Genomic DNA, 16,839 nt, shown 5'->3' with positions numbered 1-16,839 from the left:
GTGAGATGTCAAAGATATCTGTGAACATGCTAGCTCGTTAGTCAGCACAGGTTTTCAGTACTCGACTGGATACTCTGTCTGGATTGGATGTAATATCATGGGAGATGCAATCCACTGGTGAATATAAAGAGGACAATTGGATAGACTGGGAGTTAAGGGCGAACATTGGGAGTGGAAGGACCAGTTCAACATGAGGTGGTGGCGAGCTGGGAAATGGGGATGCTACATGCAATGTGATGGCCTGAGTGTACACTCACTTATGATACATCTGAGAGTTTGGGAACCATATACATACTGGTATGGCAGTCTTTCTGGTGTGCAAGTGTGTCAGCCTCACCACCTCCCATGTTTGTTGGCTCCCAAAATAAACTATTTTCATTGAACTTTATGAAACTTTAAAATTCTCTTTAGGATGTATACTGCAGAAGTAATACTGTGATTTTCATTTAATAATTTTCCTGTGCTCTCAACGTACCTAAACTAACAAATGCAGCTGAGTTATTGTTACAACTTATAGTATATTACAGCCATTCTTTGATTCATGAAAGGGATGTGTTCCTGGAAAATGTTTTGTTAGGTTGAATTGGGTAAATCAGAAATGTATTATGAATATTTTTTTGTGCACAGTGTCCTTTCATACATGTGGGAGACTGGCACCTTAGAGTGAAAGATAGCTGTGCAAATAAATCATAGACCTGAGACTTAGAGAATCAATGATGTTACAGGAAAAATACACTAATTGATGAATTACTTTCCTGTGTGTTGAAGTAGAATTGAAATACATCACAGGCCAGTGAAACATAACATGTAGCAGCAGTTAGGCTGCCCACCCTGTCAAGGACTGTAGAAGCAGGATCAATGATTATTTTTAATCCAGAGGTAAATGGATATTCGATAGGCAAAAAGATGAGATCTTACTGGGTGAACATGAAGTTGAGCTTACAACTAGAATGCCCATGAGAAGCTGGATGCCTTCCACTCCCGCTCCTAACTTGTATATTTGCATTAGTTCCAAAGTATGGCACAGCACAATGGCACAATTTGTAGAGCTGTTACCTCACAGACTCAGAGCTTCAGTCGTGACCTTGAGTGCTGTCTATGTGGAGTTTGCACATTCTCCTTCTGACTGCAGGGGTTGTCTCCAGGTGTAGTTTCTTCACATATCCCAAAGATGAGCGGTGGTAGCTTAATTAGCCACTGGATGTTGTCCCCAGTGCGTATGGAAGTGGTGGAACCTCGGAGGAGTTGATGAGGAAGTGAAAATAATTTTTAAAAATGGGATTAGTATAAATGGGTAATTGGTGGGCTGAAGAGCCTGTTATTGTGAAGAGGTATGTGCTGGAAGTGAGGGCATCAACATTTGCACAGCCAGGAGTAATGTGTGCAGGTCTAGTCACCCAGCTATAGGAGGGACATCAATAAATTGGAAGGGGTGCAGAGGAGATTCTCCTGGATGTTGCCAGGTCTGGAATAGTTGAGTTATAGGGAGAGATTGGATAGGCTGGGTCATTATTCCCAAGAGCCTAGGAGGTTGAGGTGTGACCTTATAGAGGTTTATAAAATTATGAGGGGTTTTCCCTAGGTGATTCTAGAACAAGAGGATATAGATTTAAGGTGAGAGGGAAGAGATTTGAGGGAGACCTGAAGGACAACCTTTTCACTAAGAGGGTGGTCTGTATCTGGAAGAAGCTGCCAAAGGGTACTGTAGAAGCAGGTACAATTACCACAGACAAAAAAATATTTGGAGATTTATGAATGGGATGAGCTTATGGACCACTGAAAGAAATGGGACTAGCCCAGAATGCCAACTTGGTCGGCATGGATGAGTTGGGTAAATGGCCTCTTTGCTGTATGACGATGATGAGCCAATAAACTTGAACTGACTTAAAAGTCTGCCAGTCTCTGCAAAAGAAAGGGTAATGGTGCAGCTTGAAAAGTTTCTGGGCAAGGTGGTTGGACAAAGACTAGCACAATTCTCACAGACTGAATTCCAGTGTACACTCAGATAAGGAATCTCCTGGTAGTTTCAGCAATGTGGGAGGCAACTCAGAAGAGTTAATTTAGTGCATTGACAGTTGAAACTTCCAAACTAAATTGGCACTGCTAATGCGGAGAAACCCTCAGGCAGTCTGGTCTGACATTATCAGCATGGACAAGACTAGAATCATAAAATAAAAGCCCAAAATGATTGTTCTGACCGAGGTCAGATACAGTGAAAGCCTTATTCACATGATCACATATGTGGATGTATACTTCAAAAGCAAGGGTTTTTTTTTAGCACAAATGACTTTATTGAAATTGATGATATAAATGATCCTGCACAAAACTTTATATTTCAAGCTCTATGAAAGTACAGTACAAGAAAGCTAGTCTTCTGACTGAAAGGTATTCAAAAATGACCCTCCTGGGTAACATGCAGAAAATTTTTTCACTGTATCTTGGTACACACTTCAATAAATAAAGAAGAAAAGAACAAAAGCAAAGGCTGATAACCCAGAAACATTGTAGGTCCCCAGGCATGTTATGATACAATGCCAGAATTTGGTCACATTTTGTAATTGTACTGACACTGTCAGTTCCTGAGAAGAGGAATTGGGTTAAAGCATAACGAATAGAATATGATTTATGTAAGAAAGGTCTATTTTATTAGTTTTTATTATTTTACCATACTTCAAAAAAGCACCAATCATTCACTATTTGATTTTTCAGAAATTGCCCTTGTTTGGGAGTTGGTTTACAGGGTCTGTTTCCCACATTCTTTTTAAACTCGGGCCATGCTTCCTGTGTGTAACTTGCTCTTATATTGATGTGTAAGAATTGAGATCGTAATAAGGTTTAAAAAAAAGGTAAAGGTTCCATTATTGTCACATAATACTACATTTAGAATGTAGCATATGGAATTCTTTAACTTTGTCTACTGTAAGGAAGACAGAGAGTCACTACTTTGTCCAGCACCCCTCACAGAAATGAGGCTCCAGTGAAGAACAAACTCACAACCCTTGGTTTACAAGACCAGTACTCTAACCACTGAGCTGTTTACAAGACCGGTATTCTAACCACTGAGCTATCAGAGCCTATCTAACCACTGAGCTAATAGGAGTAACTCACAGAAAATGTCATGGCTACTGCATTGAGAATGCAAGGAAGACCTTTCTGTTAACTCAAGAGTGGAGAGGGTCAAGAACTTCAACTTCCTGGGTGTCAACATTTCTGAGGATCTGTCCTGGAGCTTCCATTTTAATGCAATCATGAAGAAGGCCCACCAGCAGCTATACTTTGTGAGGTGCTTGAGGAGATTTGGTGGGTCACCGAAGACTCTCAAACTTCTACAGGTATACTGTGGAGAGCATTCTGGCTTGTTGCATCACTGTCTGGTATGGAGGTGCCAAATCTCAGGACAAGAGAAAATTCCAGAGGGTTGTTAACTCGGTCTGCAACATCACAGACATCAGACTTCACTCCATCAAAGACATTGCATGAGGCGGTGTATTAAAAAAGCAGTATCTATCTTCACCATCCAGGACATGCCTCTTCACTCTGCTACCATTGGGAAGGAGGTACAGGAGCCGAAAAATGAGCACTCGGAGGCACAGGGACAGCTTCTCTGCTACCATCTGATTCCCGAATAATCAATGAACCAAAGATACTGCCTTACTTTTCATGCACTGCTATTTTTAATTTTTATATATATTACTATTGTAAGATGGTTTATAATATGAATGTTTGCACTGGGACGCTGCTGCAAAACACCAAATTTCGTTACTTGTTCATGACAATAAATTCTGATTTTGAAGATTAAAGATCAAAAATAGATCACCAAAACAAAATGTTACTACATGTTTTGCCAAAGCTACCACACAAAAATTCAGCTGCAGAGATTGAAATGATAAATGATGATTTTTGAGAACAGCAATGGAAATAGCCAGGAAAGCATAAAAGATGTTTAAAATAGGTGGACAACAGAAAACTTTTTTAAAATGGACATACAGATCAATTCCAGATGAAGACATGGGTGATAAAAATGTGCGGTTGATGGATCAGAGTGGTGTTATATAGGGAGACAATTGTCATGCTAAGAATATTAGTTGAAGACATTTTGGAGGAGCTTTACACTCCATGTGCTGGTATTGAGAACATCAAAGTGGCAGGCAGATCTACATGTTGGCTTGTGTTGGATCGAGATGTTGAAGAGTTAGTATTGTACTACACATGTCAAGATTGTAGACCCAAACCACCAAAGACATCTTCATAGATCTAGGGATGGCCAGTGTGATTTATTTAAGGAATATGCATAAATTGTTGTGAAAATGGGATTGATAATTATACCATACTCATAGATGGTTCAAAGTGGAAAAATTACATTAGGTATATGCCACAGAAATAGGTGATATGACCCACTCAGTCAGGACCAAGGCCTATACTCCATTCATATATTTGCTCATCGGAATCTTTTAGCATAACCCTGTATCCTCTTCTCCTTCAAGTTTCTCTCTTCTATTCATTTCAATAACTTTGGGTACTGTACTTCAATGCAGCATATTGCTGAAGAAGTTAGTTCCATATTTTTCATATGATGCTTTCCAGAAGAATTAGTGTTGGATACTGATTCTCAGTTTCATTCTTTCTATTTGTGTTCCAGTAAATGGTATTAAGCACATGCTTATTTCTTGTCTCAAATAGTGCAGGTGAGGAGATCATGAGTATTGTTATTAAAGAAACAAATACAGAACAACACACTCCTTAGTGGTCAGTGGAAGGCTATTACAGCGTCAACAACCCGGGTTGGAATCCAGCGCTCTCTGTAAGGGATTTGTATGTTCTCCCAATGTCTGCATGGGTTTTCACTGGGTGCTCCAATTTTCTCTCATCCTCCATAACATACGGGGGATGTGATAATTTGGGTGTAATTGGGCAGTATGGGTTTAAATATCGAGAAGTGGCTTCTACTGTGTTGTAAATAAAATGTAAACATTTTTTTTTAAATAACAAGCTATATTCCTGATGAGTTACTAATACTGGGGAATTAGAATCTGGAGTACAGTTCCTAAAGAAATGGTGGGGCAAAGACCATCATAACAAGTAGTATCTAGGCAAGTACTTGAATCACAAAGGCATAGAAACCAACAGACCTAATGCAGGTAATAGGATTAGTGTGGGTAGGTGCAGAGGGTAGCATGGACAAGAGAGGCCAATGGGCCTGTGAGACTGTGTTTGTGCTGTATAACTCAATCGACTCTAGGTCTTGGAACCATAGAACACTACAGCACAGAAACAGGCCCCTTTGGCCCTTCTAGTCTGCTGAACCTTTTTTTTGCCTAGTCCCACTGATATGCACCCAGTCCATAGCCCTCCATACCTCTTCCCATCCATGTACTGGTCCAAACTCTTCTTAAATGTTAAAACTCAGCTGGTAGCTCCTTCCACACTCCCATGACTCTCAGTATGAATAAGTTTCCCCCTTGCGTTCCCCCTAAACTTTTCCCTTTTAATTCTTAACCCATGTCCTCTGGTTTGTCTCTCACCAACCCTCAGTGTAACAAGCCTATCTAAATTTACTATGTCAATCTTGGGTTATAATTTGACTTCATTTAAGATGAATGGAGAGTGGAAGGGAAGAGGAAAGAAAACAAGAATATGACACAAGGTGTTGGGAAAAACAACTGGAAAACATGAGTGAGTTTCATTGTTGTTCCCTAACAAATCTGATTCTTGTGAATAGGATCTTGGAAGAATATGTATTGTAATGGGTAAATATTTGGGAGAATTTGGTAATATTTGGGAGGAATTTGGTAAATTAGAGTAGGTTACATACATACACACATTTTAAAACCGATCTTATTTGAAAGACTGAAGAATTCATATTCAAGTAACATTGCAGGATCTCTGGAGAACGTTATGTACATTCACAACTAGGTGCTAATTGAACTGACGTCATAAAATGAAAGACCATTGTCTTGTTGGAGACAAACTGAAAACAAGTACCTTTCTGCAAAGTGCTCACAGGAAGGTCACTCCTCGGTTTTGTTTGTCCAAGACAACAACTTGAGCAGAAGGATGACTCCTGTTGAAGGTGGGGGTTTTGCAAGTGAGAGAGTCAGTTGGGCTTGCTGGAAGTTGGAGAGAGAGAGGGGGAGAGAGAAGTTAACAAGCTCTCTCAGCTAGTGTGGGTGACACTGAAAAGCAGCTGAACAGAACAAGCCAGGAAAAGCTGGTTGAAACTGGTGAAAAGTTCCAAAGCAATGGATGGCTGGAAGTGCTATCTGTCTAATGTTTCTCTTGGAATAAGAGGAACAGAAGGAGCTCTGTCGTAACCTGAAAGAAAGAGATTACCATCTGGAAAACCCTGATGGGGCAAATTTCATCAGCGAGATGTTGAGGTGACTAATGGTGGTACCTCAGTTATGGAAATCGTGGAACAATAAATCTCTCTCTGCAAACCCTACAAGAACCTTCCTGAGCAGTAAAGCACCAAAGCCTGGTGAACTTTATACATGTTAAATTCTGTGCACAGTCTAAGAATTGCCTGCATCCAGAGAACTTGGAAGAAAGAGAAGTGAGAATGAACTGTGAACCAAGGAACTTTTTTTAAATTTACACACACATTACATACACGTGCGCTTAGAATTAGAAGGGGGTTAATTTGGGTTAGTTAAGTATAGTGTTAAGTTAAAGTTTAATTCTATTTTCATGTTTAAAGTTGATTAAAAATAACTTTTGTTTTAAAAACCACTTGTCTTGGTGAATGTCTATTGCTGGTGGGTTTTGGGGTCCTTTGGGCTCATAACAGTGCACAAATAAAATAAAATTTAAGCTCTGAAGGGCAAATATAGAGCCTGACATGAATTGGAACTATTATTTGCACGCTAAGTATTTGAAGCCCACAATGTCAAACTAATCCCCTTATGCCATCACTGGAAAAACTAGTCTTCACACTCAATATCTATATCATGGGATTGTAACTTCAGGGTGAGATTGAGAAGCACAAGAGGAGGGAGATCTCCTTAACGAAGAAGAGAAATGGAAATTAATTGTCTGATACCAAAGTACATCACATATAAAGCAAATGTTTCCACTAAGTTATGAAAGAGCTTATCACTTATCAGGTTAAATTAAAATACATTTTAAAGTGTGCAGAGCCATAACATTTGATCAAAGAAGAGCAAGGTATATGGTTGTATATTTAGCTACGACTATGTAAGTGTTGTGGCTGGGATTACTAAACCGCAAATTGAAAGACCATGAATTCAGATCCGATCACAGCAGGCTGCAGAACTAAGTGTGAATAACCCTGGACATAGGAACAGGACTAGGTCATTGAGCTGGACCATAGCTGACCTGTAGCCATTTTTTTTTTGTTTCATAAAGCTGTTATTAATTTCAGGCTTGGACTCCCTGTGCCCACTCCCACTCCCCACCTCAATGTCAACACTACTCAAGGCGCAAGACAGAGGCTGGGTCTCCAGGAACATCACATGTCCTGACCCTTATAGTCTCTCCAAGGTCTACACTATCAGAATCCTGAAATTCTCACCCTCACTTTTGTTGGAGCCCCATCACTGGGCTCAAGGGATCGGTTCAACATCCTATCCTTGAAGAAGGGAGAGGGCCAAAACGTCGGTAATAAAACTTTACTTCCTATGGATGCTGCGAACCTTCTGAGTTCTTCCAGCATTTCTCAGTTTTTAGTACCATCCGTGCAGACCATTAAAGTTATATAGTTTCATATTGGCTATTCTGGCAACATCCACAAGTCTGGAAACAAAACTAAACTTGCCAACAGTAACCAGTGACAATGGTGTTCGTGGTTAAAATTGTCCACATGTTTGCAATGGCAGGTACAAAGAAATTTTGTGTCAGGTCTTCAGAATTCAATCCCTTCTCATTATCTGCTTATAGTTTATTGAAAAAAAATCCTATTGATTCTATTTGTATTTATTCATTGCAGTATGATTAATGCTTAGTTCTTGCCAAGAAAAATGATCTTTTCCTCTGTTAATTACAATTGTAATTAATCATACACAAACTAATGACTGTGAGTAATGAAAGTCAGCTGTGGAATTCCTCCAGAGATGTCTAATGATTTCTATGCCAGAGACAGTTGTGGATGTTTATATTGTTATGTGTGTTTGCATCCATACATAGTTACACAGCAAGAATTTTCATTATAATGGTGTATTTAATGTTCTCAGTCAATTTTTTTTCTAAAAAACAGGCAATTAACACATAGCAAGATCTCACAACAGTAATAGAGATGCGGCTTCTGAGATATATCCTTGTTGATTGTTGTCCAAACAATCAACAGAGCAAACCTCCACTCCTCATTGAAATCTTCTCTGTTCATGAGAGGACAAATCACAGTACCTTGATAAGGTCACTGCTCAAGCTCCTACTCTCCAGAACAAATGCCCTCCAGTCCCAGCAACCTACTTGTGAATCTTTACTGAACTCTTTCCAGCTTAACTCTATCCTTCCAATTGTTGGGTGACCAGAACTATGGACAGTACTCCAAGTGTGGTCTCACCAACATCTTGTACCATTGTAACATGACATCCCAACGCTCAATGCCCAGACCAAGAAAGACAAATCCGCCTTCTCCCTACTTTCTGTGTTGTCACTTTCAATGAATTACTTGCTGTAGGCTTTTCCCTTGGAATTTTCTGATTGGAGTGATGGAGGGTGAGAGATTACTTAATAGAGGGGTGGTCAATTTTGAGAGGCCATAAAATACCATTATAGAGTGGACAGCCTCCATCTTTTTTTCATAGTGGCAATGACCAGTACCAGAGGGCATCCTTTTAAGATGAATGGAGGAAAGTTTAGGGATAAACTGGGGAACTAGTACAATACTGAGGAACATAGCAGGTCACGCAACGTGAAAGCTATAGGCAGTCAATATTTCGGGCAGGAACCCTTCAGGCAACTGCTTGAATAAGAAAGTGTTGGGGCGGGAGGTGAGGGAGGAAGGGGGAAGGAGCACAGGCCAGCACATGATAGGTAGGTAAAGGTGGGATGGGACTCTGGAACTTCACCCCCTGGCTAATGATGATCCAAATATCTCTGCCACAGAGCCAGCAATTTCTTCCATTGCTTCCTGCAGTTTCTTGGAGGCCCCAGGGATTTATTTATTTCGAAGAACTTTGTGCACTGTAATGCCGTAACGCTACCTCTTTTGTAATGACATTACTGTTCTCTTCCATGAATTCCTCAGCTTCCATGATCTTCTCGCAAGTAAATGTGGACACCTCATCCAATTTGTGACCTTCCACATCATACAGCTGAGAATGATATGCTTCAAGTGCTGGAGATAGATTATTCCAATGAACTCTTGATATATAGGAAAGAGTTTTAATATTATAGTGTGGCGGTACGCCATTAGGCAGGCGAACCAGCCCCGCTTGTCACGCATGCGGCGGGTCAGCTGCCCAAAATGGTGCTGTCAGGGGTTTCCTCCCGACCTCGGCACCGAGTTCAGAAGCCCGCACTTGGCGACCCACGTGACACCCCGGTGACGTCGGGGTCCCGCAGCGCGGTTCTCAGCCAGGTTTGGGCTGGGAGTATAAGACCAGCCAGGCAGCCTGAAATAAATCAGTTTTGCTCTCTGAACTCAACCAGCTGGTTGTGCGATCCTTCAGTTAGCAGTGTCGCCGTTGCTACAATAGTCACGATACTGAACCTTTAAATCCTTTAATTTTATTTATTATTTTAAGCAACGATCTGTCACTTAGTGCATGAAATAAGAACAAATGTGCCAAAATACAATTCTGAAATTCAATCTTCTTGTAAGCATGTGTGGTGTATGTAGCTGAAGACAGATTTATCCCCCCCCCGCCCATGCATGCATGTGCGCGCACACACGCACAAACAAATGTATATTTTTCAACTCTCAAATAAATATTGTCATAATATTCTGCTCACATTGCCTAAAACTGCAGATTCGCATTGGGGTGAAGTTGTTGGGAACATTTGTTCTCAATGCTACACTGGCACATTTCAGCCCCGTTCCAGCCCCAGAATAATCCTGGCTGGATTTTTCAGACTGCCCTGACTGGTGGGGGAAGGGGCTGCAAACACCACCAAAGATCAAAAGTCAAATTGCAGTCTACCTGTCTGCATATTAGAGAGATGTTCAGAACAAGTGTTGTCTTCTGAATGAGGTTATGTTTTTGCTGTCTCATGTGAATATCTCAATTGAACCTTGTTGAATTTTAATTGATGATGAGATCATGAAGGGATTTTGCAAGGAATATTTCATTTTGTGATGACCAGTATTGATATGTAACACCATCAAAACAAATAAAACCATATTTTGTGTGACAAAGGACATCAGAACAACTGTCATGGAAAATAACTCAGAAACAAGTTGAACTATTGGAAAGAGTTCATTTTGCCATCTTGGATACCATGGTCCACATATTCCAATTGCAGCACCATTACTAACATTTAAATTATTGGTCCTATCAGTCTTATGATCAGGTTATGAACTGTTTTGGTGAGGTGCAGGAGGTGGTTTAGCTGCTGTTGCAACAGCAGGTAACCAAGGCTGTTGAAGTGGATAGTTTCCTCAGAAGATCATTTCACTGACACCTACAGTGTCTGATATTGTACAGATTAAAATTGTGAGTGGGAAGTAGTGTATCTTGCAGAAAAAAATCAACCTGGTTGATACATTTAACATGAAATATTCACGCTGCAGTATTGAATAGAGTTGGCATGAAGCTCTGCAGGCAGCAGGCCCTTTTATTGCTAAACCTGTGAAAGTTTAGCTGGTTTGGGTGTGGTGTGAGTAGAAAGAACTTGCATCTCCACAGGACATTATGGACATATCATCATCTTAATTAAGTGCAGAAAGATCACACACCATCAGGACTATGTGATCATTTCTTATGGTGCTTGATGCTGAAGAAATAGGGGAAGAAATATATACCATTGAAAACTATGCTGTGGCATAGTTTACATCTATCTGAACTTTGTAGAAGATGGAAGTGAATGAGTAAAAACAAAATTGCAAATTTTTCAGCCCTTTGGAAGATAACTCATAATTTAACAACAGATGATAGACTTTGTTATAATGTGAAGCATTATTTTGATTAGGCAGCAAATTTGGACCCAGTTGGCTCATCAGAATGCTGCCCTCGTGTCTCCATTCCACCCTCACCCTCCACCACCAACGACATACCATTGTCACCCATTCCTCCAACAATTCATTCATGCTGGTATTTTGCCCTCTGGCACTCTTCTTTCCACCCCTAAATGATCTTCCCATGAGCCAGGTCCATTTAAAGATGGTGATATCCAGGATTATACACATTGACTTGCAGAATACCTTAATTAATAATATGTAAATCCAAGATATTCCTGAGAGGTCATGAACCTGACTTGATAAGCTTTGATGAGTACATGGTACAAGCTGCAATGGTTTTCCCTCAGGAAATCCTGCCATAGATGAAATGTGGAAAAGACATGCCTTGATGATCACAAGTTAACAAGTAGCCCAACCTGGAGAAAGTTTGAATGGAAAATTAAAATGAGAGTATTTAAGACTCCTCAGGTGTAGGCAAGATAAAGTAGCACCTCAGAATTATGCTGAAGAGAATGCAAGAAGATCGGTGATCATACCCATATTTTTTTGGGACTGTCCCAAACCATATATTCAGGTGGAAATTAAGTAAATTTTGGGGGTAGACCTACCTTTAGATCCATTATATTTATATTGGGTATGACTCCAGAAGATATAGATACCAAAAATCAGGCATGTTTACTTTGGGTGTTGCTGTTGATCACAAAGAAGATGATTGCAGTATTAGGGAGAAATGTCAAACCATCAACTGTCCAACAATGGAGGGAAAGATTAAAAAGTGTATATTTGATGGAAAGCAGAACAGCTAAACTCCAACTAAGGACTGATGTTTTCAACATCAAGTGGTCACCGGTAATACTACAGTTACCGTGATGGATTAAGGATATAATCTCAGTGGTAGGGAGGAGTTCAACTGGTGCACTCTACCTGTAATTGGAGTCATGTGTACAGATGAGATTGTGATTGTGAAGTGCATATATAGTGAAAACACAGTGATAAATCCAATGAGATTTACTCTGACCCTCTCCTATTTAAGTTCAAAAGTGTTATGATGGGCATATGAAGAAGTGTATAGATAAATATATAGGTGACCAGAACTATGGACAGTACTCCATAGTTCTATGTATTTTGTTTGTATGCTCACATAATATGATTGTACATGGAAATAAAAGTTAAAAAAAGGAAATCCTGCCACTGAATTTAAACAATGTACTTGATACTGTAAGGAAAGCAAAAACATACAATAAAACAATGATCTTTGAAGGTTCACCATCACCCTGACAGAGTATTTGTCATCCTTTTTTTCTCACCTGTTGGAAGTTTCCCATCCTAGTGATGCCTCTTTTGTAGAAGAATGGGGGAAGACAGGGCTTGTTTCTTGTCTTACGGACACCACAGCCAGCAAAATGCAGTCACTGTATTGTGTGTAAATAAAAAAGAGCAGTGTCCCACACTTGGCCAGTGCATGTGTTTGGATGAACTTGGATAACAGGATAGGTAAGACCCTAAGACCATAATTTATAGGGAGCAGAAGTAAGCCATTCAGCCCATCAATTCCACTCTGCCTTTCCATCATGAGCTAATCCATTCTCCCACTCTCCTGCTTTCTCCCCATAACCTTTGATACCTTGTCTATTCAGATAGTTATCAATCTCTGCTTTAAATACACCCAGTGGCCTGGCCTTCATAGCTGCCCGTGATAGCAAATTCCACTCTCTGGCTAAAGAAATTTCTCTACATTTTAAATGGGTGCCCTTCAAACCTGAGATTGTTTATTTCATTCATCCAAATAGGCAGACCCAAACCCTACTTCCGGGTTTAATAACAGAAACAAATGTCATTAATTTTTGGAAATAGATCAAGCTTTGCATCTTTACAGGGTAACTGCAATAAGGAGGAGGATTTTGTCTTGGGTCACGTTTACTTTAATGATGGAAATTTTTTAAAAAAAAAAGTCATTCATCTACTTACATCCACTTGCCTTTTGTGGAAAAATTACTCATGAATTATAAATCATATTCTGCCAGGATGTCACGAAATTTATTTTCTGTTCACAGGTGGTCTCTGAAGTGAGTGTGGTGTGGAACATTCCCACCAGTTTATCGTTGAGTAACCGCCATGCTTCTCTGCTGCATCATCTCATGACCAACATAGATCAAGAAAACAGTATGTGACGCGTAGGTGGAAATCTGGTTGGCAAAGCAGTTATTCTTCACCCACCAACAATGGAGGATCAATATGCTTTTGGTATGTTGGCATGTAAAATTTTCCATTCCTACATTAAAGCAATGCATTAATTTTTAGATTTGTGTAGAACTTTAGAATCAGAATCAAAATTTATTGTCATGAACAAGTTGTGAAATTCATTTATTTTGTGGCAGCTTCACAGGATAAACATGTATATAAACCACCGTACAAAAATAAATAAAAATAGTGCACGAAAAGTCAAAGTAAAGCAGTGTCTGTGGTTCATTGATCATTCAGGAATCTGATGGCAGAGGGGAAGAAGCTGAGTGTTTGTCTTCAGGGTCCTGTACTTTTGTTCCCAATGGTAACAGAATGAAGAGGCCATGGCCTGGGTGGTGGGGTCGTTGAGGACAGAGACTGCTTTCTTGTAGATGTCAAATTAGCAGTAAATTATATTGTAGATTATTTGTTACAGGAACTGAAGATTAGCAGTAAAATATATTGCAAGGAACTAAAGTAAAACTATTTGCTGATCTCTTCTGCCTCAACTTGTGCATTGTAGTTTCTTTCAGAAGGGACAGTTATACACTAGTGAAAATAGTGAATGTCAGGTTTTTAAAACTTTCAAAGGAAGTCCAGAAACTTCTGCTTCCCAATTATTCCCATTCCCAGCCTGACCATACTCCAGCCAACCAGAGCATTCTCCAAGAGGAATTTATGGGGTTGCAAGGATAGGGACTTTTGACTGGCTCACATAACTCTGACCAACCTTCTGTCCCTAAGGGATCCTTACTGACTGAAGCTTAGCATGTCAGTCTCAGCAGATAGCTTTGTCAGGCTGTAGGAAGTTTTATCGAAGAACCCTGGCAGCCTTTGTGCCTGTTGACACTTTCTTTTGGCTTCTACACAAGGTTTCAGAATAAAAATAATTTTAGAAACCCATTGCCACTAGGAGACTATTTCATAGCTTTCCCTTTCACATGCAATTGAAGGGCCATGGACCATTGGAAATATAATTGTGAATACGTTTTCTTTATTTGAATGAATGAACTTTATTGCCATATGCATAAATAGACTGACCAGATGCAACAAAAGGCTTATTTGCTCTTGCTATGGAAAAGAAGAGAGAGTAAGAAACCAACATACAAGGAAGAAGAAAAAAATTTACAATTAGAAATAAATTGTGGTGCAAAAAAATGTGTTGAGATCCAAGCAGAGATGGGAAACAGACTTATGATAAATCAACAAATTTGGGAAAATCTATGTAGAGATTCTATGACTAATACTATTAATGTAAGGTACAGATTAGTTCAATATAATTTTTACATCAGTTATATCTTACACCACAGAAGGTGAATAGTCAAATCAGATTTATCAGATCAATCTTTTAGATGTGGTGAGGATGTAGGATCTTTCATGCATTCAATGTGGTCTTGTTCAAATGTGAGACCCTTTTGGGTGTCTCTAAGTCATTTTTTACAACAAGTTACAGAGGCTGTCTTTCCGTTAAATCCTGATATGTTTTTATGAGGAAATATTGAAAGTACAGCTCCTAAATTGAAATTGTCAATTTATCAATTGAATTTTTTTTAAAATTAGCATTAGCAATTGCAAGGAAATGTATTGCAATTTCTTGGAAATCAAAAAGATCTTTAACATTGCCAAGGTGGCATGGTGAAATTCAAAGTTTTATTCCTTTGGAAAAAAAATACTTATAGTTTAAGAAATAAATATTCTATGTTTTTACAAATTTGGCACCTGTAATAGGATTAAATTTATAGTGATATTCCTTCTACCCCTCTGATTCTGCAGAATCCTCCTCTATAAGCTATTGTTAGAACTGATGAGTCTCTGCAATCCAAGATTCTTTGTTATTCATTTTCTTTTTATATCTTTTTTTCATATACTTTATTTTTTACTACTGGGAGGGAGGGAATTTGGAATGGATTGAAGACCATCCTGTATGTAATCAATTTGTGTATTTTTATATTTCTATATTATAATAATTGTAGTTACTACATGTATGAAGTATTAAATAAAATATTCAAAAACATGTGTTGAGTCAGAATACAGACAGATCTTTGGAAATCTTGAAGTAGTGTTATGGTAAACTTAACGAGAGGGAGTTCAAGAGCCTGATGTCTGATGGAAGGAAACTATTCTTGAACCCAGATGCATTGGATTTCAGCCACCTCCTTCTACCTAAAGGCAGCAGTGAGAGGACAAGTGATGCAAATCTTTATGATCTTTTAAAATTTAGACATACAGGTTGTAGCAGACTGAGCGAACACACAGTTATATCGCTGCCCCAGTCATTCGACTCAAAATGGCGTGGGTCCCCTTCACTCCTGAGGAGAAGCCCACGGTTGACGCCATTTGTTGCCCAGGGGAACTCCCTGCTTCCGGGTTGTGCACTGCTGGGCAGGGAATGATGCTGCAACGCACTGACGTCACTTCCGGAAGCCAGCGCACACATCACCAGAAGCGGATGCTCCCCTGCACACAGCCCGAGCAATTCAAATAATAGTGAGTTACTGGTTCACCCTCGCACCACTTTATTCCTTAGTGCTACCATAGCGGACACTACAGGGTAACGATAGAAAACTACAAAACAGAAACAGGCCCCTTCGGCCCTCTAGTCTGGGCTGAACCATTTTTTTTTGCCTAGTCCCACTGACCTGTACTCAGTCCATAACCCTCCATACCTCTCCCATCCATGTACCTGTCCAAATTCTTCTTAAATGTTAAAATTGCGCCTGTATTCACCATCTCAGCTGGCAGCTTGTTCCACACTTCCACCACTCTCTGTGTCAAGAAGTTCCCCTAAACTTTTCCCCTTTTCACTCCTACCCGATGTGCCTGGTTTGTATCTCACTTACTCTCAGTGGAAAAAATCTATCTATATTTACTTTGTCTATATCCCCTCATAATTTTGTAAACCTCTATCAAATCTCTCCTCATTCTTCTACGCTGCAGGGAATAATGTCCTAACGTGTATCACCTTTCCCTGTAACTTACTTCCTGAAGTCTGGGCAACATCCTAATTAGGGTCGGCACGGTTGGAGTTATGTTTAGCACAACGCCTTTACATGCCACCGATTGGGTCCAGGAATCCCGCACCGTCAGTAAAGAGTTTGTATGATCTCTCCATATCTGTGTGGATTTTCCCTGGGGGCTCCAGTTTCCTCCCACTGTTTGAAATGTATTGGGGGTGTAAGTTTATTGGGTGTAAATTGGGCAGCACAGACTTGTGGGCTGAAATGGGCTGTTACTGTGTTGCATGTCTACATTTAAACTTAAATTTAAAATTTAAATCTTCTCTGCACTCTTTCAATCTTATTTTAAGATATCTTTCCTGTGGTTAGGTAATTAAAACTGCACACAATACTCCAAATTTGGCCTCACCAATGTCTTATACAACTTTAATATAACATCCCAACTCCTGTACTCAATTCTTTGATTTATGAAGGCCAATATACCAAAAGCTCTCTTTACAACCCTATCCATCTGTAACGCCACGTTCAGGGAATTATGAATGTGTATTCCCAGATCCTTCTATTCTACCATACTCCTCA

The 16,839-nt window shown here is 39.7% G+C and overlaps 1 protein-coding gene across 6 annotated transcripts in view; it reads left to right on the top strand.

The window, feature by feature from the left end:
* Positions 1–16,839, top strand: part of tox2 (TOX high mobility group box family member 2) — a 292,247-nt gene that overhangs the window by 84,164 nt on the left and 191,244 nt on the right. For all 6 annotated transcript variants that reach the window (XM_069884517.1, XM_069884521.1, XM_069884518.1 and 3 more), the window contains one exon: positions 13,135–13,324. In XM_069884517.1, the coding sequence (XP_069740618.1) occupies positions 13,303–13,324 (22 nt within the window). In that variant the 5' untranslated portion in view covers positions 13,135–13,302. The remainder of the gene's footprint in view (positions 1–13,134; positions 13,325–16,839) is intronic.

Source organism: Narcine bancroftii, chromosome 6 (assembly GCF_036971445.1).
Source record: "Narcine bancroftii isolate sNarBan1 chromosome 6, sNarBan1.hap1, whole genome shotgun sequence".
NCBI lineage: Eukaryota > Metazoa > Chordata > Chondrichthyes > Torpediniformes > Narcinidae > Narcine > Narcine bancroftii.
Note: the sequence above shows the minus strand (reverse complement) of the source record. Positions and strands in the feature narration are given on the sequence as shown.